Here is a 22956-nt window from a genome sequence, read left to right as displayed (position 1 = left end):
TGCAGAACATCATGAGAGGAAGAAGTGTCCTGTACTACTAAGCAGGCCTTGCTGGTACAAAAGAAAAAGGGGGAATTGTAGAGGGATGGCTAGAGAGCCGCGTACATGGCTGCCCAGCAGGCCTGCTCAATTCCAGCCTTCAGGTTTCAGTGAAAGAACAAAGGGAGTGCTAACTAGGAGATAAGAAAGTAGACCAAGGTCAGAGGGAATAAAAGAGCTGTTGAACTAAAAGGATGAGCTAAACAAGTAAGGGGGGCTGTAAGGGTCTGAGTTAGATCATTGTCTACCAATTAGGAGCCTGTGTAATTACATCACTAATTGTTAAGAATCATATAAATGTACTGCATGAAAAGCTAATAAACGAAGTCAGTTCCAGCTTCTATGAAGTTGATGTCTGGCATTCCTGACCCGCTCCAAGCTGCAACATTCGTGCTGGAACCAAAGTGCTGAGTCGGCAGAAAGCGTCTGGGAGGAGTGATGTGGTGGCTTTGGTGAGTGGGGGGCCCCAATGTCATAGATTAGTTAAGGTATTTTTAAAAATTATTTTGATATAAACAGCTCTGAACTTGAGCTTTCCCATGTAAATGGGAAGCAGTGGGGCTTGTAATTAGATTTGTGTACACTTTCATAAATTGCTTGGAAACATCAAAGCTGTGATATAAGGTTGTGCTGCACTTTATTTCCTTCTTCTGTTAACTGAATGGTTGATGTGTGGATAGGAAGTGTTGGTTTTGTGGAGTACTGCTGACAGCTGCACTGTGAAAATTAACAGGATCAGATCAGCTTCTGTCACAACTCTTCCCACGAGGGACTTGCTTCAAATTGGTTCATTTCTTTCATAGAGAAGCTGATGAAACAGAGTAGAGATGCTGGCTGAGACATTTTTTCTCTTTGCTATTGATGTACAGCTCTGTAAATAAAACATACTCCATGCAATGTGTTTGTGTAGCAGGCTACCTTGCTTAAATCAAGGCCAGGTGCAACACACCCATTCTTTCTATTGAGAAATAATAACACTTTAAGAAACTGTTCATAACTCACCAGCAGTATACCCAGCTCTCCCTTCTTTAATGAATGATTTTTTTTCTGAATATGCCACCTACACACCATTTATAAAGTGACCCATTGTCCTTTGGGATGAAAGAAGCAAGAGATATATAATACCTGGACGTTAATTTGCAGGCACTTCTTCCATCACGATCCAATGGGTCTTGATAGCTCAGGCTTACTGGTCCTCTAGGTACTGGCTTTTGACCAGAGACAGATTGAGGTTCATGGACTTTCCCACCTCACTGATGCCGCTGTGACAACTGATTTTGGGCCAGCCATGCCCAAATTACCATAGTTTCCCTTAATTCCTTCAATATAAAATAAAAATAATAGGACCATGTTCCCTCCCTTCCCTCTTGTTCCATAAATGAACTAATAAATCACACGTTTCTAGGTCCCAGAATAGAAAGCCAGGCAGCCCAGCTGCTTGACGGGGGTATGAATCATACCGGCATGGAAGATGGCCTTTTTGGGGCCGGGGTACTCATCAGAGCTGCTTTTATTCTCTAGTCACATCTCCTTGGCCATGCAGGCATCTGGCAGGACAGCTAAGAAGCCTGTGGGACGTGACAGGCTTCACTTGCCGCCTTCCCTGTGCTTTCTTCCTTCTTCTTCCCTCCAAACCATTTTGTGCCGCCAAATTCATTACCTCCAAATAGGATAAAAGTGATAACTGCTTGTGAGCCACACGGCATCTCTGTAGACAAAAGGAGCTAATTGGCACCGTAATGTCCCTTTACGGGTCCAAAAGGAGGTGGAAACTAAATCAACATCCATGGAAGCAGACAGGGGAAACGGGAACAAAGGTGTGAGAGAGGCAGTGCGGCAACCAAACGCTGTCCTAGTCCCAGCACCAACAGCAGCTCCTGCGAGGCTCGCTGGGCTCAACACCTGTCTCGTCCGCATGAAATTAGGACCTAGTGAGGCTAAAATAATTCACAAGCTCTGACCTTTCTAGGAGATCAGAATCATGTATAAATCAGTCTTAGAGATGTAAAACATTCCCTGGTCCACAGGGGTATTTCTAGCCTTCTGGAGGAAATTCCATTGGGCAACATTGAGTCCCTCACTGCTCTTCCCATTGGGGATGGCAGGGGAGGAATTAAGATGTCAGTGTTAGCACTTTATCACTCTGCTTGCTTTTGGGGTTTTTCTTTCTTACCCTCCTCCCCCAACAAGGCCACAGTTTCAAACAAGAGCAACCCTCTTCACATGGCAACACTTACACAGGTAGTCTGATTCCCAAATGGGAAATATCCAGTAGGACCTATTCATTTAGACATCTCAGCTGGTGTGCAGAGCTAACAATTTGAAAAGTCCTTAAAGGAACCTGCACATTCAAGTTTCCTACACTCTAAATAATAGAATAATTTAGGTTGCAAGGGATCTCAGAAGATCACTTGGCCAAACTCCCCTCATTCAAAGCAGGGCTATATTTAGCATTACATGAAGAGCTTTGGTCACTTTGAAGCAAACATTTGTAAATTTAGCAGGCATTTTCAAAGTAGCTTTGGCCAAGAACTTTTGACAGGCTCCATTCCAACTAACCAACAACTAGAAGTCCACCTATATTTCCCCTTGCAGAAAGAACTTAAATATATGCTTACCTCCAATGGGACATTGATTAAGCTTAAACACGAGCTTAAGAACATTGATGAATTAGGGCAAAGATTACTAACTCTTCAAGAAAAAGGATGTCTAAGCATTTGTAAAGCTAGATAACTGAGTCAGAAGTGACTTAGGGGACTGACAGGATAAGAAAATTTATGCATGTATTCAGCATGAAAACAATATCTCAAAACTTTTCCTGTGAATATTGTTCCAGACAGTAGCACATTTCCTTGATGCTGTGCCGTATTGTTTGGTCTTCTTTAAAGCTTATGTTCCAATTTGTGTATACAGTCCATTTAGAAGGCCATAACTAATGGAAAGCAGTCCCGACAACCAGGCAAAAGATTTGCTTTCCTTTTCCTTTAAATTAAATATCAATGGATGGATATTTTATTTTTAGCTGAATGTGAAATTTCACAAGCAACCTGTCAAGCTCCATTTTCAAGAATGACTTTATTTCACATGTCAAGACAGGCTGGGAAATTAGTTTTTCCCACAGAGGACTCTGATTAGGGATTACAAAGTGAATGTGGCACAGGGTGATTTTTCCTCCATCTTTTTCCTCTCCCCGCCAGCCTAGAAAACATCTAACTCTGCTGACTAAGGGGAACAATTCATTACCACTTCCAGGAAGGGGATGGGAAGCGAGAGAGTCATATTAAGTAGACCTGCTGGCCCAAGAGAAAATGAGGAAAGCATAATAATACTTAGCCTTTATATTATTATTTTCATCAGAACATACCAAAATACTTGAAAAAGGAGGTTGATATGATGGGAAAGGAGATAAATGCTATTTCCAAGTAGCCTATTACAGAAGCACTAGTAAGAATGCTCAGTTTTGTAACAGCCTCTTTTGACTGTGAATCTGCAAGGTAGAGAAATAAATATGTCTTTCACTTGCTAAAATGCAGAATTTACACACAGCTTGAGTATTACTAATAAATGATGGAAATGATCAGGCCTATTGCCTTTATCAGCAGACAAAGGCTGATTTACACCATGATTCAACTGCTTGAGGAAAGCAAGAATTAGTCTAGATGAAGGTGTAAAATGTTGCAGTTTGAAAGCCGTAGTGGTGGTGGTGGGGAATATCAAATACTGTTACCTATATGCCCAACTCTGCCAGTATCAGATTCACAAACAGTCTGTGGACCGTAGGTCCGATCGCCCCCCCCCCAAACAAGTAGTCGAGTTCACAAACAGTATGATTTATTCAAATACAACATTTACAAAGCAGGTTTCAGATGTCAGTACAGGAAATTCTCTACTACAGCATGGGGTTTTTCGCTAACTCTGATGTTCAAATGTGCAATCATCACTCACCCCAGAAGATGGGAGAGGGCTCTCAGTCTTCAGTCTCCTCAGACGGCGTCCTGACCTGAGGGGAGGAAAGGGGACTCAGCCCGTCAACTGACCCAAGAGTTACGATGGATTCTTCCCACCTCCTTTTCATCCTTAGTTCACCTTTTATATTTTTCTTTACATTCAGGTGGAGCTTGAGTGACTAGACTCATACTTAATATTGTTATTGATTGGTGAAGAAGTTTCTTGCTTTCATTTAAAGGTACAGTCAATCAAAATAATAGAGCACATGCTCGGTGAGGAATGGTCATACCTCGGAGGCAGGTAACTTTTGGGATGGAGGTGTGTTTTGACATTATAATGAGCAAAGTTCAAGCGAAAGGCGTGATTTGCCACCCTTGCTGGCTCAGCACCGGACATGTTATCATGTATCTCCCATTGGACAGCTACTGTGTGGCTTATCAGCAACCCAGCACAGGGAGTGCAACAGAGTTTGGCCGCGGTGTCTTCACTCCGCTCCAGCCTCCATTACTCCCCTTTGCAGCTGCATGGAGGGCAGATTGTGTTGCCTAGGGAACCATGGAGGAGCCGAGTCCATGCGTACCAGCCATCCTGGTTAGTGGCAACTGTGTATCACCCCAAGCAAGCTTTTGTAATGCCAAAACTTCGGTTAGGCCCTAGTTTTTCTCTGTTTCCCCCTTTTCAGGCCATTCTTCCACAGAAGGTATCAGGGATTTTATCCCATTGAACATCTGCCCCATTCCATGGTCCTTCTAATGTTGTCTAATAGATTAGACAACACTCGGTCCATTCCTGTTCAATTTATTCTTCAATGACCTAGATGAAGGGACGGAGCACTGCCTCAGCAAGTTTGCTGATGATACCAAACTGGGAGGAGTATCTGATAGCCCAGAGGGCTGCACTGCCATCCAGAGGGACCTGGACAGACTGAACAAGTGGGCAGTGAAAAACCTCATGAAATTCAACAAAGACAAGTGCAAGGTCCTGCACCTGGGGAGGAATAACCCCAGACACCAGGACAGGCTGGGGACCGACCTTCTGGAGAGTAGCTCTGCAGAGAAAGACCTGGGTGTCATGGTGGATGACAAGTTGACCCTGAGGCAGCAGTGTGCCCTCGTGGCCAAGAAGGCCAATGGGATCCTGGGGTGCGTTAAGAAGAGCATCTCCAGCAGGTCGAGGGAGGGGATCCTGCCCCTCTACTCAGCCCTGGTGAGGCCGCATGTGGAGTATTGTGTCCAGTTCTGGGCTCCACAGTACAAGAGGGATATGGAGCTAATGAAGAGAGTCCAGTGGATGGATAGTGCTGGCCTCTTTTCAGTGGTGGCCACGGATTGAACTAGAGGAAACAGCCAGAAACTAAAGCATCAAAAGTTCCACAGGAACTTAAGGAAAAAATTCTTAACGGTGAGGGTGACAGAGCACTGGAACAGGCTGCCCAGAGAGGTTGTGGAGTCTCCTTTTCTGGAGATCTTCAAAACTCCCTTGGACGCAGTCCTGTGCCACATGCTCTAGGTGACCCTGTGTGTGCAGGGGGGTTGGACTAGATGACCTCTAGAGGTCCCTTCCAACCTTAAGCATTCTATGATTCTATGATTAGTGACTTCTATGAAGTCACTGGAGCAGACAATAATCTTGCAGTTAATGCAGGTAAGCAGCGTTGTTTGACTCCTCCACTAAGACTTCTGCATGGAATGATCCGATAGATTCTGCTGTCTGATTTCCTTCAGGCCATGTGAAAGGACAAGATGCAGGGAACCCTTTCCACCCCAAGGTTAACCTTCATATTCACAACCAATGCAGCAGCTCTACTGGCTACATATCTATTGAGTGCTTACACATATCTCTCTTCAGAGAGCACTCTCTAAGAAACAAACAAAAAAGCTCCTTTTCCTCCTCTTTCTTCATTGTGCATGCTCTAACTTGCTTTGATTTGCCAAAGGCCTTTCTGCCCTGTGTATATGAAATGATGTTCAAAGAACCTCAAAGTCCTGCTGTGACAGGCAACCCAGAAAAATATCTCATAAGAAGCAGTCTCAGATTCCATGGGGTCAAACAGCTGCTGTGCAGTCACTATGACTCACATCAGGAGGGAGGAACACTCCAAGGGCAAGAACTTCATATGGAAGTTACCCATGTTTTCATAGTGCCATTTACAATAATAGTTTGTTTTTCAAAAATGCAAAGCATCAGCCAGTCCCCAAGGCAGATCTCTGACCCCACGACTTCCAGGGCAAATAGGGAGAGAAAGAAAAGGCGTAGGAAGAAGACAGCAACTTATTTACACTTCCCTGTCCTACTAAACAGTGCAGGTTATATCTTCAAAACTCACTTAGAGAGATGAGTGCTTATTCACTCTACTCAGCTTTGCAGTCCTCCAGGTTCTATTCTGCCTACCATACTGCAGCAGCCACTCTGTGGGCTACAAAAGCAGCTTTAAACTACCTAATCTGCTGTGGACAAGTGCCTCCCTCCAATACAGCTGCAAATAGGTTTAAATCATTACATCCAGGTTACCAAACAGTCTCTTGGATCAGGGTTAATTAAATGAGTGTTGAAATCTAATTAAGGACTGGTCCAGGTGATAATTAGCATGACTTGCAATTAAGAGTGTGATTTGGGGAAGGATCAATAACTACATCATGTGATAAAAAAAAAAAAAGGAAAGTTGCCTAGCTTTGAGCAGAAATGCACAGAAATGCAGAGGAATTTTGGTTGATTTTTTCCCCACCTTTTATCCCCCCTGCTTTCTGTTTTGCTCTTGTAATAACTTTTGGAGGCTGCTCTCCACCCTTGAATGAGGCTCTCCCTCCCTTTGTTTTTCTAAGTCATTTGTTTCAAACCCTTGTTCTTCACCACATTGTTCAAGTGGGATATAGATTTATTAGAGAGAAAGTAATGGGTCAAAAAGAAAGATCTCTTCTGTTGCAGTTCAAACGGCGCGGCAACCTGGTTCAGGGACGGCACGGCGACCACCCCCAAGCCGCTTGGGCCATCAGCTAGTTGACACCAATGTGGTGGACGGCAAATGGCATTTATTGATGGGTAACAAGGTGTTATATATCTAGGTTTACAACGTCACAGCCGTCTGCTTACATCATAAACTAAATGCTATTGGCTACTAGGGGCCCTATCTTTCCGTACAGCACGATATCTTCCGGCCGCCATTCCCTAACTATCTGCAACACTCTTCCTCCCAGAAAACGCTGCTTATCCAGGGGAACATTGCTCTTTGTGTGGCCTTAGATTGTTTTTTAGCAAGTTAATTCCTCAATTCTTTATTCATAACTGAGGATCTGGAGAAGCTATTGAATATGCATAGCTTGGACTTATATATGTGTACGTGTATTGTTATGGTTTACTACATTATTCCAAACTTGTAGCAGAGCAACTCTGCTTTCACTGAGACTATTTTTCCCTGTTACAGGTACATAGGTGTGTGTGTGTAAGCAAGTTAATTACACTCCCCCTGTACAATCCCAGAAATTCCCACCTCTGCTGGAAAAACAGCACAATGACCCAGCATTCCTCTATTGCCACTGCTAGAGGCTGAGCTGGTAGTTTCCCACCTGACTGTTTTTCCCATCAGTGAATACCCGTGTATCAAAAGGGAAGCATACTGTAGGAATGCAATGATTTGGGTTCCTCTTTGTCCGTCTCCTGACAGCTCATCTGCCTATCTCCCAGGCTCGGCAGCAGCCCAGCTCCCCAGGCGACTGTCTCCCCATTGCCACCCTGCCACACTGCTGTGTGGAAGGGTGACCTAGTGCAGAGGATCTGACATGTATATATTGGTGCACCTAGCCCAGATCTTTTGTCCTGTGATAACAGCTAATAGGCCAGAGGGTTTCTATAGGTTGAAAGAATGAGGTGACTTCTTTTTCAAAGAGCATGTTAATGACACTCTGGAAGTTTGATTTTTGGAGAAAACTAAGAATTAGCCTGATGACCCCATTCATTCACTCTGAGGCATCGTTTCATTCCTTTCTGATGCTCTCAGCTTCTTGCAAATGTCCAGTGTAAAAGCCTGAGAAGTTGTCGAGGAAAAGCACTCCCAGCTGGATCCTACACTAGCAAATATGTGTCAGATATGTGGATTGCATGAATCAACATATACCTGGCTAATCCCTTGTATCTTTCCTTTTCTTTCCTGATCTACAGGGAGCCTCTTCGAGTCTGGTGGTGAAGTTTGCAGATACAGACAAGGAGCGTACAATGAGACGCATGCAGCAAATGGCAGGACAGATGGGCATGTTCAACCCCATGGCCATCCAGTTTGGAGCGTATGGTGCCTATGCACAGGCAGTAAGTATAGACACAGACTCTTTGCATGTTCATGGGGACAGGGGTAGCACCTAGGACAGCACAAAAGCACACCTGAGCAGAGGAACAACTGACCAAAGCAGAGGAGGATCCAGTGATTCCTTCTTTAAATCAGTTCCACTTTGGGAGAAAACCAAGCCATTCTCTCTGGTGTAAACTGAGGCATCTTCCAAAGAAGTCCCAGAGGTGCAGTAGGTGCCTCTAGTAGTAGCCAAACTATGACTGAGTGTGTGTCCATGCAGGACATTTCCATTGCCATCCAATCCAGACACCACCAACCTTCAAGGATTTGGAAAACATTTGATTCTGAATTCACTTCACTGTAGTTCTCTGTTCTGTGTCAGTGCCATCCAGCCCTTGGGCAGGCACCCAGGTTTCTTGTCTTCCTCTGTGACCAGGCCACCCAGATTGTGCTGAAGGCTGATGTATTTGGCCAGACTCATACTTTCACAGGCATGACTGTGGGTACCTTTGGTGTGGTCGCAAATAGAATGGTAGCCGCTGAGACAAGCATTTTTAGGCATACATATGCATCACAAAGTCATGGCTCCACAAAACTGTCCTTCACCAAAAATCATCTGCATAAGTAAACTGCTGATACAATCCAGTCAGCCCTTTGTATCGGCCTTGGGGAGTCCCGAGGATGCACTGTAGGAGCTCCAGAAGTTGCCCCTCTCCTCCTAGCTGCAATCCCTGGTGCTATTCTGGGCCTTTTTTCTTCTCTCCCCATCAGACAAATTCAATTTTTTCCTTTCATTTTCTAATTCATTTTTATTCCCCATCAATGAAGGAGAAGCCCCTTCTCTTCTCATACAACAGAACTCTCTCCTGCATAGCCTGGTTGTGTTTTACTGCCCTCCTGACTGGGGAAAGCTGCAGCATCATCAAGGGTAAAAGAGACATAACCGAGTGCAGGCCAGTGGCCAGCGGCCTGGCAGGGATGGCAACATCTGTGCCCAGTGTACCAGGCGACTGAACAGGAGGACAACCCATGGGCAGCTGGAGATGAGCATCTGCGGAGGTTGTCAGGCAGAAGATGCAGCTGTAGCATTATGCTACAGGCATCTATTAGGCAGGTGGAGAGGTGGTAAAGATGGCTGTCCTGATGCGCAGGACAAAAGCTCCTCTTGGTTACATTATTTTTAATCTAGATTAATTCTTCTAATTACCAGGATAAATGAGTTAGCCTAGGTTTATACTGGTGTAAGGGAGGATGAACTCTGTCCTTTTACTTTTAACCACAAAATAATACTGGACATTTTGAGGATAAATGCTTGAATGAGTATTTATATCTGGAGAAAGTAAAAACAGTTCTTGGGTCTGCTTCTGCTCCCCTTGAATCCAGTGAATATTTTTCCTAAAGATTTCTGTGAAAGCACAATTGGACCGATCCTTTTTTTTTTTTTTTTTTTTTTTTTTTTCCCTGGTGAATATGCTAATAAGGGTGAAAGAATAAGTTTTAGATCTTGACCCATTGGATATGATAAGCTGCTGACACCAATTACCCTGGGGACTTCAGAGCTGTCTAAATGATGGGATCACATTTCTGTGTGGCGCCTGTGCATCCAGAGCGTGTTCAGATCCTGACTCTCAATCAACCTCACTATCTGTGTCTCTCCCTATCTGCTTCATCTCAGCATCTCACACAAAAGGAAAAGGAAGGGAGTGCTCGGACTGTGGGACGTTCCCTTGATCCGATTAATACACCTTGGGCTGCCGGCTCTTAGATATCAGGGGTGATTGGCACCTCGTAAATTCAGGGGTGATTGGCACCTTGTAAATGGCAGCAGGAGATGGCGAGATCGATAGAGGACGGAGGAATAGTAGGGGCAGTTTTATTCAGCCAAAACTTGCAGTTGAAGTTTGAGAGCTAAGGCAAGTCAAGAGGAGGGAAGATAAAACGGTGAAAATGCAAGAGCAGGACAGCACTGACCACTGAGGCCACTTCCATCAGCAACTTGTGTCACCTTGGGTGAATCATTCAACCCCTGGCCTCATTTCTCCACTTGAAGATGATGACCAAGATTATTTATTTTCCAGTCTCCCTTAGGGACATGTCTCTTGTGCTGCCTTCCTTGGTGCTTTATGCACAGACCAGATGTCCACAAAAATTTAAGAACTACCTTGGTGCTTAGTAGTGAGGCCAGGACTAGTATGAGATCCCGGGCTCTCTGGTTTGCACTCAATTGTCCTCCCAGCTCTCCCATTGAAGCTCAAGCTTGAGTGCTATCTCCATAGAAGAATCCCCAAGTAGCCCCACAAGAGCTAGTTAATCAGGTTTTCTAGGGGTCTGTCCCCATGGAGGAGGCTGTCACAGCCCCCCAAGCAGGGGGTGCATGCTGAATCTCCCCAGAGGATCCCACATGCAGATCGCTAGGGTAGCAGTAGCTACCCACAAAGAGGTTTTCACGCATCACAGTAGCCAGTGCATCAGAAATCCATGTGGGGAGGCTGTTTAAGAGGTCAGTGGGCAGCTGCAGGCTTGTCACTCAAGTCCCTTCAGCCATATGAAAGCAGCACTACTAGGGAGAGGCTAGGAGGATCTCAGCCCATCGGTGCTTGACCAGCAGTCATTATTGTTGCTACCAGGACAGATCTAAGTCCCAGTTCCCCTGTAAGTTGCTTCCTCTGCAGCTCAGCAAGTGGCCATGCCACAGTTTGCTCACCACTGCTGCTCGCTACCTCGGCTTGACCAACCTTAGCCTTGACAGCTGCGATGGCCTCGCATAGGCTAAACAACTAGTCCTCAGGTTAAGCAACCATATGGCCATAGAGGCAAAAATATCAGGAGGCAAAGTGTGTTCTGCTCTGCACCTGTTTTTTGCCTTCCCGCCTCATGTGCCCCACAAACAAACAAGGAAACACTTGCCATCAACCGTATGTGCTGGTTCAGTGATACAGAAAGTCACATGAGTTCTTCCCCACCTATTTTGTATTAAAAAATCCAAGACAAGTTCATTTTGAGCTCATTATAGAGGTCTCTAAAAAGAGGATTCTTTGCTTCAATTGATTTGTTTTCAATAATAACGTCTCACACTCATTTAGCTTCTCCTATTACGAGGCAATTATTTATTTTAGTTCACACACAGGGCAGCAGCTGGTTTTGCGATCAGGTCAGTGTGAGTCCATGTCTGCTGGGTGTTGGGAGCTGTTTCCACAGGCTCCATGAAAGGTAGTTTGAGGTTTGAACCCAGCCTGTGGAGGAAGAGGCTGATGCTCATTAGCAGAGCGACTTGTTCGACCCTGATAAGCAATGGGATGACAAGCCCAAAATAGCAAGCAAGAAAACTCAAACCAGACTACTAATAGTGGTAGTAAAATCCTATCCTGAACAACAACAAAAAAGCTGTGGTGGCAAAAACTCCTTCAGTCCTTTTCTTAAGGAAGTGGCAGGTACTTAGCAGCTGTCTCATGTCACTGCTGCCCCCCAATGCAGAAAAGAAAATGTGTGCAGAACAGAAAGGGTTGGGAAGATGGAAAAATGCAGAAGAGCAAAGCAAGAACAAAGGAAGGATCCTTGGAAAGTGACAGATACTGTATAAATTATTTAATTTTTAAATTATTTAAAATAAGATCAAAGTCATAAATCAAGTTTGCATAAAAAATGGGGTGGGAGTGTTAGCCACGGTCTCCTGGCCAAATTCCAGTCATGGGACTGATTCTATTTCTGCAGCAGGGGACAAGCATAGATTTAGTGAGTAAGGACAGATGGGGACAAGGCAGCATGGGCAACTGTAACATTTGCTCTTCAGCCTCGAGCAAGTCCTTCCCCTTCAGTAAATCCTAGCTCCCCTAGCACTGAAAGACTTGTGCAAATGGCTGCAGCTCCTGAACTGTGGACAGTAATAATCTGTGCATATCTAGCCCTACACAGATCTTGGTAGTCATCAAAAGTGGTCACCTTGGGGTGTCAGAGCTGCAGTGACTCTACAGTGTTGACCATAAAAGCTGAGTTGCCCCCTCCGCCTCCGTGCCCCAGCTCCCATGGAGATGAAAGGATTTTTCTTTTAAATGGTCTGAGATAGTGCTGAAGGGAAGAATATTTTCTTCCAATATTTATTCAGTGCATACTGTGAAATTATTTTGGAAGGATGTTTCTAAAAAAATCCCTATTAATGCAGGGAAAAATTACTTTTTAGCAGCTACATAATACTTTGTAGCAGGGCAAATAGTGTATTTATGATTAACGCTTCTCTGATTCAGAAACAGTGAACACACAGGTCTGGGTTGGGTTTTCAACTTTTTCAACTTTTTTGCTTCTCAAGCTCCTACTTCATTTTCTGTGGGATTATGAGCATTTTTGAACAAATGTTTCACTGAAACCCACCAGGCTTTAGACAGCAATCAGCAGGTTAGGAATAGTTTTCTTGTTTTCATAAGGAGAGAGAAAATACCTTCTTCTTTCTCCCTGATGATATGTAACAAAAAATGCATAAATAATGTTAAACTCCAAGAAGTGGCATGCATATAGCCAAGTCATATGCTCCAAACTTGGTTTTTCTTGAAAATTTGTAAACCCTCTGAATATGAAAGAAGCCACACAGTCAGGTTACTTAGCAAACCAGGAGGAGCTCCTTCCACTATGGAGTTAACTCTGAACAGCTTACATACATTCACAGGCAGGAAAAGAAGCTGCATAAGCCATAAATAATGTCACAAGTGATTGCTTAGCTCTGTTGAGTGCAAAATGGAGATTCTCTTTGGAGCAGTACAATCATTTGTACTACCAGTGGCAACGCATTATCTCAGCCGAGTTTATAGATAGAGCCCATCTTGGGCCTATTTCATTTTGCAGCACAAGTGAAATACAAGCCAAAGTAAGATTAATACTTTTCTTTAAAATGGTTGGGGAACTAAGGTCCAAAAACTTCTGCTCAGGCCCAAGCAAGGTATGGGAAGGATTTCATCTGACGATGTTGGTATCTGCAGCTGAAGTGATCACCTTGGGCTCCACATGCAGTCAATAGGCAGAAACAAAGCTGCAGTTCATCTGCCCAAAGGCAACTTGATAAAGAGGGGGAAACATGTATCTTGGTTTAGACTCCACTGCCTGTATCACATCAACCATAACAAGGGATCAGTATGACCAGCTTAGATAAAACCCTGTCTGTATTTAGTTAACTGAATCTGACAGTGGGTAATGCCAAAATGACCTAGAAGCTGTAAGGAAAGTCTCTGATATGAAGAATAGGCTGTTATCTGCTGGGCAGGCTGACCACGTGTGACCGGTTGTACATCGTTCTGTGTTTTGGGAGTGGGCTTGAACACGCGGCTCGTTAACTTTGGAGAAATAGAGAAAAGTCAGCAAAAGCCAGACGAGAATCAGCCGTACTAAGCAGAACCTATAGGTACTGAAAACAGCCATCATTTACACAATTAGCCATAAAGCCAGTTATATCCTCACCTTTCCTGAAGTGAAATACCCAGCACAGGAAATGAGATATGGGCCAGTAAGCGCAGAGCACTGGAGTCAGTCCCGTGTTAAAGATGGACAAATTCCCTCTCCCTCATTGGCATAATTAATAAAATCACCGGCTCAGTGCCTCTTCTGGAGAATAAACTCCAGTGATGCCTAGAAACATATGTACTCCTTAAAGGGGAATCAGCATTGTGCTATAAGAGAAACGATTGTCTAATCACTCCATCAGTAATTACAAAGATCAGGATATCACTAATTAAAATGTGAAAGTGTCTTATGCAGGGTATAATAAAAAAGGGTAATTAACAATCAAAGAAGGAGCCACCACCTTGCCACCAATCTGCATTAGGTTACAGAAAATAAAACTACTCAACTTGGGTATAGCACTTTTCATGTGCAGATCTGAAGGGACCCCTATGAGGGAGGCAGGTTTCCTCTGCCTCATTTTGTTGCTGGGGAAGCCAAGGCAAGTTTACACAAGTTGCCCAAGGTTTTACAGCAGGTCAATGGCAAAGCGCACGTTGCTTTTTTCTGTACCTAGATGGTGATGAGGAAATTGTCAGTAATTGAATGAGAGTGGCGATTTCAAGGGTTTGTTTGTTTTTTTGTTGTTGTTGTGGTTTTTTTTTTTTTAGTGTATATGTTTAGGAATGGCTAATTTGGCTAATATTTCAATTTTAAACTGACCAGTAGGGAAGAAACTAGTCCTTGCCAGGACTCTAGAGTCTGTTTAATGATGAGTGGTATGTCCCATGTGCTTAAATAACAGTATCAGGTGGTCATTTCTTGATGGGAGAGACAGTGAAATCACAGAGAGCAACAAAATAAAGACACTCGCTGTTCTGGAGAGAGCAAAGCCATGAGTCATGTCTAAAATGACTGTAAGAACCAATTGTTTCCTTCCCTGCCATTATCTTTAAGTCAAACTCTGCCAGGGACTGGGGGATGAACAGAGTGAAATTTCTCTTTGCTCTTCCTGTTTTTGACAAGCTTTTTCTAAGCCTCCAGTGCCTCCTCCTGATGCACCTCACCTAGCTCGCACATCCAGGGAAGGGGAGACAAGAGCCAGCTCTCAATCCAGGTCCTTCTTCACACCAGGAACATTTTACAATCCCATTGCAGCCTTTTTGTACACATTAACTGGACTGCCTTTGTGCTAGGTTCAGTGTAAAATAATGATGGCAAAGTCTGGTTTCAATGTAAGAAAGATTTCTAGAATACAAACCCATTTGACACCTTTCTGCTCCAAAATCCTTACCCCAAAATGTCTGAAAATAGGAACTCGATTCCCCAACTCTGTTCTTTGCAGACAGAGCAAAGGTGAGAAAGGTATCACTTGGATGAATTTCTGGAAAAAAAATACCAAGATAGAGAAAATCATTCCAGACCAAAACTAAGGGTTTTTCCCCCTTCTCTTGTCTAGCTCTTCAGAGAGTCCCTCTGCTTGCTTGTGCTGGAGATGATAGGTGCTGGACCTGGGTTAGGTTGGACTCCAAGGGCTTTGGTCCTTGTTTGCTGAAGACCCGTTGAAGGCCTCCCAAGGGGCATAAGAAAACCTGGTATTTGCCATAAATCAGAACCTTGGCCCTACTCCCATGGCGAGAAGGAAGGTCAGACATGGCAGGGTGACATCTTCAAAGCAGAGGCATGTCCTGCGGGGCTGCCCTGCTGGTGACCACGTGATATTTTTTCCCTGCTCTCTTTGTTCCAGCTGATGCAGCAGCAAGCCGCGATCATGGCATCAGTGGCACAAGGTGCCTACCTGAACCCCATGGCAGCCTTTGCCGCAGCCCAGATGCAGCAGATGGCGGCTCTGAACATGAATGGCCTGGCGGCCGCCCCCATAACACCAACCTCAGGTAAGGCCCTGCACCAGCATCCAAGGTGGGGGGAGGCTCATTGTGCACCCAACGAGAAGCTTTCAGCATGTCAAACCCTGGGGCTGCCGGCTCTGTGGCCATGTGAGCGAGTCCAGTCTGGCAGGATGAGCTGGGGCATTGTTGGCTCCACATCTGTGGCCAGCTCTGTCCCCATCTCACCCAGAGCTTGGACCTCCATTGCTTGCAAGTTTCTTGCCTCATAGGAGCTCCACCACTCATCCAGTTGTCCCTAGTGAGCTGCACTAGGATGGGACTGTGTTCGGAGTGGCTTGGGATAGCAATGCCCTTGCATGAACCTGTAGGAAGGACCAACTCATCTAGGGGTTGGAGTGAAGGGTAGAAGTGAGTTGTGCCTGAGCCAGCCAGAGGTGCAGGCAGTGCTGGGCAGAGCAGGATCTGAGCCTGTTCCAGAGGAGAGGGAGGAGAGGCAGCTTCATTGCTGATCACAGTAGAACCCATGAGAGCCCTGGAGCAGGAAAGGACCTGTTCATGGAGTAACAAGGAAAGATACCTTGTGGCTGAGAGACACTGCATGGCAAGAGGATAAGGCACCTCAGCAGTGGAGACTTAGGATCACTCCTAAAGCATCAAAGTCTGCTAACCTCAGCCACAGAAAACATCCCTGTTCACACAGAGGTTTGCACCTCTTTGCAATCTGTTGTTGGAAAGAGTGCCAGTGCCTATGGGACCTGATAACTATTTTTCCCTTTGATTATACTAGAAAACAAGGGAGGAAAAAAATATATTTTAAAAATGGAAGGAAGGAAAGAAAGGAAGAAAGAAAATGATATCTTGTTCCCTAGCAGCTTATGGATAGCCAGGGAAAAGCACTTGACTCAAAAATCTTACACCATACATTTCAAAATGTATGTTTACACAACGTTAAATATATAAACAACAAGTTGATGGAGCTACTGAAAATCCAAAAAGAAAAGTGGCTTAATTATATGTGCACCCTATAAACCCTCTGCTGGAAAGATTATCATATTTGCATTAGCTAGATTTGTTTTGTGTTGGTGGGAGCAGAGAGAACGTCAAACAAAGAATGCCTGGAATTCAAATGCTCTCAGGGCCTGAAAAGCTTGAATCCAGGCTGTGATTTGTGATGGCCCCACCACAAAAGAACACAACCTCTTTTGCATATAGATAAGTCTTGAGAATGAATTCTATGACATAGGTATGTAAATATCAATGTATCAACCAAATTGTGTGCCTGCCATGATACGTAGCATATGAAAAATAACTCAACTCTTCTTTTTTGCAGCTTCTGCATCTCTTCTGAGATGCCCCATGCCCTTCAGAGACAAACTCTTATTGTCAGAGTATGGGCAGGGAAGGCTCATGGTCTTTACATGTTTTTCAGAGTACCCATGACTAAAAATACAATACTGGATTAAATGACCCCTTGACCTATTTCACAGAATGACAGAATCACAGAGTGGTTAAGGTTGGAAGGGACCTCTAGAGATCATCCAGTCCAACCCCCCTGCTCCAGCAGGGACACCTAGAGCATGTGGCACAGGGTGGCATCCAGGCAGGTTTGGAAGATCTCCAAAGGAGGAGACTCCACAACCTCTCTGGGCAGCAGATTTCATGGCAGCGAGTTTTGCACTCCTCCTACAATATATTTTCAGTCATGGAACCTATGCACCTATGGATGGGTAACTTCCTTCATGACAAACCTCTGTAATGGGTTGTTGAAATGTCCATTCACAATTTTTTTTTCTTTGGTTGAAATGTTTAGACTTTGAAATGACTCTGTGTATTACTGCAACACTCACAAAGCTTGAGATTAGATGCATAAAAAATATGTTTCACATATGTCTGAGCAGGCAAGACTACAATACTAGGAGCAATTCATGAGTAACCAGGAGATATTCGAAGCCTTACATGAATTCTCCTGCTGGCTTTTGTTAGCATTCAGAAAGCCAAATAGAAAATGATCATTCTGTTTCATAGCAGGATTTCCAGTCATTGAAGTATATCTTTGTTCTCACTTGGAATGAAAATTTCAAAGTTCTCTGGAAAAAAAAAAAAGCATTAGAAAAAGAACTTGGAGATTTGGAAAAAAAAAAAAGTTTTGATCTTTTCTAAGCAGAAGGAAAATTGTGCTAGAAAAAGGACACCGGGAATCCAGAAGTCCTGGAGGCACTGAAGGCGTTGGCTGAGCATTGTGCCTTTGTGCTGGTATCTTAAAGCCTCTTGTGTCCTCACCTTTCTTTGAGTCTACAAAGCAAGCTGTAGAAAACAGAACCTGCTTCTCCTGCATTCCTAATCCAGCTGGTTTTCTGTACTTCCCCCTTCCAGGAGAGTAGGTTCCTCAGGGCATGACCATGAGTTCATGCTGATGAATTCCCAGGACATGGGAATTTCAGGAGTCTTGTATCCAGGCACAACTACCATACTAGAAACAGGATTCATATAATTTATCTTTAATCATCTATGAGTTAGATGTTTAGTTTAAGCTAGCCTTTTGGCTTGCCTGCATATAAAGGAGAGCAGCAGATAGTCCCAGAGGATAATTCCAGACAATATTCAATTCAATTTATTCATCAATGAACTGGATGAAGGCAAATTTGATGATGATACAAAACTGATAGGCGTGGCTGATACACCAGAGGGTTGTGCAGCCATTCAGAGGGACCTTGACAGGCTGGAGAGCAGGGCGGAAATGCGCCTCATGAAGTTCAACAAAGGCAAGTGCAGGGTCCTGCACCTAAGGAGGAATAACTGTATGCACCAGTACAGGCTGGCAGTTGGCCTTCTGGAGAGCAGCTCTGCAGAGAAGGACCTGGGTGTCCTGGTGGACAAGTTGACTGTGAGCCAGCAATGTGTCCTTGTGACCAAGAAGGCCACTGGTATCTGGGGTGCATTAGGAACAGCAGGTGTTGCCAGCAGGTCAAGGAAGGTGATCCTGCTCCTCTATTCAGTCCTGGTGAGGCCACATCTGGAGTATTGTGTCCAGTTCTGGTCTCCCCAGTACAGCAGGGACATGGAGCTACTGGAGAGAGTCTAGTGTAGAACTACAAAGATGATCAAGGGACTTAAATATCCTATGTGGAAAGGCTGAGAGAGCTGGGCCTGTTCAGCCTAAAGAAGAGAAGGATGAGAGAGGATCTTATCAATGTGTTTAAATACTTTAAGGGAAGATATCAAGAGGAGGGGGCCAGACTGTCTTCAGTGGTGGCCAGTGATAGGACAAGGGGCAACGGCCACAAACTGAAGCACAGGAAGTTCTGCCTGAATTTGAGGAAAAATCTTTTGACTATGAGGGTGCCCGAGCACTGGAGTAGATTGACTAGAGAGGTTGTGAAGTCTTCCCTGGAGATATTCAAAACCAGCCTGGATGCGACCCTGTGCAATGTGCTGTCGCTGTCACTGCTTGTGCAGGGGGGTTGGACTAGATGCTCTCCAAAGGTCCCTTCCAACCTTAATCATTCTGTGATAACTTTATGCTGTCTAGTGGCATTTTGAAAGTTCCCCATCAAGACTCACGTTTAGCTCCCACAGTTGTCTGCAATTGTAAGGATATTAATTTGATGTTTCTGAAAGTTCAGTGCAAGTTTTGTATTTCTCCCATTATTGGTATAATCTGAAAGAAGTAGCTCTCCCAGTTTTAAGGTGGCAATCTCCTCATATGACCATACATACTATGCCACTTAGTGTTAAATGGACAGGTGAGGCTAATAATGAAAGGTAATTTGGTCTTCCTTCCTTCCTCCTCTTCTGCCTTCCTCCCTCCCTCCATGCTGTAAATCTGCATCTGATAGAGCTGGAACAAGATATCTCAACCTGGGGATGTAATTTGCAACTGGCATGCACCAATGCCATGTGCTTTCTGTGGTGGCATTGTGCCAGTTTTGCTGCAGCTGCAGATCTGACCTCTCAAGGGGGGCTGTTATAAGAAGAAAATCAAAGAATTTTGATGAATATGCCTAAACTTCCTTACTCACACACAAAACGGCAAGCACAAATCCCTTGCTGCAATTTTAGGAAAAAAAAGTCTTACATTATCTGTGCAAATAGAGGAGAGATCCAGAAAAGCAACTGAAATTTTAACTAGCCTTTGGGATTTGCAAGCCGATGGCATATGCTAAGAGCATTGTCTTTGTACTCTGGTTGCCACCACTGGCGCCCTACACCTCCACAGAGCACATTTTTAAAGGCCAACACCATTTGAATAAGAAAAGGGGCAGCAGTAGCTTGTCTGTTCAGGGTATCAGAAATGAGTTAAAATATTGTCTTTTTTTCTGGACTACTCAAACAAGAATATATTGAGACAAAAAGATCATGAATCTGTATTGGCTCTTTTAAAGCAACAGCACAGATTTAATCATTGGACACTGCTGTGGTTTAAAAAAGGAGTTCTTGCACAAACGGTCCTTTCAGGCGGTAATATACTGTGACACAGAAACATATTGCCAAAGATAAGACAGGAGAATTTTTGACTTCATGCCTAAAGCTGGCAAAAGAGAAACATTATTTGATAATTATTGAAAACTTTTTTTGGGTCCCAAAAGTATCCTGAGTACTTTGCTAGAAGAGTAGAACATCCAGTCATTATAAAAATAAATAGAAGGTGATAAGATAACAGAGGATTCAATTGTCTCCTTGGAGTTATAATGATTTTTACCAATGGGTAAGAGGATCCTGCCCCAAACTTAAAGATAAGGGGTTGGACTAGATATCTCTAGAGGTCCCTTCCAACCTCAACCATTCTGTGATAAAGGTTACTGAGAAGCAGCACTGTTGCAGCCCTCCCCCACTTCAGATGGGTCCAAGAAAGAGGGGAAGGATGTGATTCCATGAAAGAAATTAATCTAGCCCAATTTTTGCCTCTACTACTAAAATTCTACTAAATTTTGAGGCTTGGGTCAAACAGCAAAGCTGAAAAAAATATCACTGGATGCCTTTAGGCTACAAATAGACCTGCCAAACTTGCTAAGATGCTGAAGAAGTTCAGAGCAAAGTTATACATGAAACATATACATGAATGTGCAAACAGCCCACAAAGCTGACATCTCCTAAGAGAAATTGAGAGGAGCTCTTGTAGAAAGCTGGGATCGAGGGTTTGCCTTTGGTGCTAAATGGTATCTAGGAAAGAAATGCCACATTATTTAACAATTAAACAGGGCATATTCCTTGTGTGGGCGAGGAAGGGGGTTATTTCCACTCTCTTCCATTGCTTGACATCAGCTTTAGTCTAGAGACAATGACCAGCAAACAAAAGCTTCGCTCTGTTAAAGATAGTTTTATAAACTTTTCTCATGTTAAGTGCTTTCCAACTAGATTAGCAATGGCAAGCCTGCCTATGGCAGTGCAAGCAGTCCCTTTCTCTGTGAGATAGTTTTGGGTAATCTTGAGACTTACTTTCTTGCCTTAGCAGAAGGCTTCCATGTAGTGGTGAGAGCTGTCATGTCAGTAACTTTCTCCTAGCTATGGTTTCCAGTACTCACCAGCTCTGGTTTTGTGTTCTGCCCACTTGCAGGTGGAAGCACGCCTCCTGGCATAACTGCACCAGCTGTGCCTAGCATCCCATCTCCCATTGGGGCGAATGGTTTCACCGGCCTCCCGCCGCAGGCTAATGGGCAGCCTGCCACAGAAGCCGTGTTTGCTAATGGTATCCACCCTTATCCAGGTAAGCCAGACCACTGCCGTGCCCACAGCCTGCTCCTTCAATCTGTGTTCACTCTAGCATTGCTGCTACATCTCGGCCAAGGGTTGGGATCCATCTCACCTGGCTGCAGATGTCTAAAAGTTATGCATTTAAATCTGGATGGCAGACGTCTAAGCTGTGTTGGGGGTGGAATATTCACCTGCTGAAGAATGGAGTGCTCCTCTGATGTATTCCAGGAAAACTTGTGTGGTGAATATAGTGAAGATTTGAGCTGAGACTTAATCAGCTGACATATCTGCCAGGTAGAATTCATGGGAGGTTGCTCTTGGCCAGTCTTGAAGGAGCAGTGCTAAGCCTGTGCCCCCAAAGGATTACTGCATCTCTTACCATCCACCATCGGTAGCTCCCTCTGGGATTCATTTGCAGACAGCAGGATATGGTGGGGGAAGTCCAGAATATGGTCCCAGGGAACATCGGTCCCTGAAACACTGACTGCACCCAGTCCCTCTACCTTACTGACACTGAAGTTCCTCTCATATAGCCACAGAGCAGGTTCAGCCTCACCTTTTTGGGGGGTACACTGCACAACTGCTTCTAGGATTTTAAGACTGTAGCTAGTTCAAAAGATATCAGAGGGTGACTTTGCAAGTTTTGGCAGTCAGGAATGAATTAGGGACATTAAAGGATATACACCTAAACCTCTACCATTGCTTATCAATATATGCATGCTATAGTCATCAAGAGCTCAGGAATTCACAAGGCCTTAATGTGCACCTACATTTTTTCAGGGTCAATTTACAACTGCCTCCTCCAAGCTATACTTTTGCTAGGAAGACATTCCTTACTGTTGCGATACACATACTACTAATAGTATAATAATACTACTAATAAAAATGTAAATACACTTTACTAATTGATCCTAGCCACCAGCTGACAAAGGTGTATTTTACCTTGGGGCACTCATAGATTAATCTAGTCTGCTAGAAAATCAAACACTGAATCAGATACTCCAACCAAAAAGGCTAACAAAAAAAAAAAAAAAAAACTTTTGATGTCAGCCAGTCCTGAAAAAATCAGAAGATTCAACATCACTGGGGATTTTACAAGCTATGGGGGAAAAATATCATAGAAATACAAAAGTCCTACCTATCTACTGCTCAGACAATGTCACTAAAAGAGCTGCAAATGCAGCAAAAGAAAGCCCAGAAATCGCAAGAGTATTGAAAAAATAGCTGTTTATCATTCTACCTGTCCCCAAACCTTGTAAACATTTAGTTGTGAGTTCATCTTTAAGCAGAATTGAAATCAAGGGATTTAGCATGCTAAAAGTTAGGCATGTGTACACATTTGTAGCATCTCTGAGCCCTACTAAGACATTTCAGTATATGGCATTTGATGGATGTACAGAGCCTGTGGCAGATGAGGTCTTTGAAATAGCTGGGATTGTTAGAAACAGAAGAGGGATGGGAAGATGCCTCTTGGCATCTTATGGAGGCATCAGGAGATTGCAGGAAGCCTCAGTGTGTTCAGTGAACTCAACCACAGCAGCAAGAAAGCCCCCATTCTTTAAGGTTATATAAATGTATGCATCTCTTCATCTACCATCTGTCTAAGTATCTACCTGTTTGCCAGTCTATCATCTATCTGTTTATCCATCTATTTTCATGTTTATCTTTTTTTCTCTATCTGGTTTGTTTTTGCTAATCTTCCATGATACATTATTGTAGATATCAGAG

At 44.0% G+C, this 22956-nt stretch overlaps 1 protein-coding gene across 6 annotated transcripts in view; it reads left to right on the top strand.

The window, feature by feature from the left end:
• CELF4 (CUGBP Elav-like family member 4) overlaps window positions 1-22956 on the top strand; it is a 104248-nt gene that overhangs the window by 16572 nt on the left and 64720 nt on the right. For all 6 annotated transcript variants that reach the window (XR_015913614.1, XM_088529014.1, XM_088529017.1 and 3 more), the window contains exons 3-5: window positions 8143-8286; window positions 15435-15582; window positions 21092-21241. Coding sequence is in view for 5 of the 6 variants with exons in the window: in XM_088529014.1 (XP_088385140.1) it covers window positions 8143-8286; window positions 15435-15582; window positions 21092-21241 (442 nt within the window). In the remaining variant the exon portion in view is untranslated. The remainder of the gene's footprint in view (window positions 1-8142; window positions 8287-15434; window positions 15583-21091; window positions 21242-22956) is intronic.

This window comes from Tinamus guttatus, unplaced genomic scaffold, assembly GCF_059628265.1.
Source record: "Tinamus guttatus ecotype Peru unplaced genomic scaffold, ASM5962826v1 Tinamus_guttatus_pri_ptg000320l, whole genome shotgun sequence".
Classification (NCBI taxonomy): domain Eukaryota; kingdom Metazoa; phylum Chordata; class Aves; order Tinamiformes; family Tinamidae; genus Tinamus; species Tinamus guttatus.
Note: the sequence above shows the minus strand (reverse complement) of the source record. Positions and strands in the feature narration are given on the sequence as shown.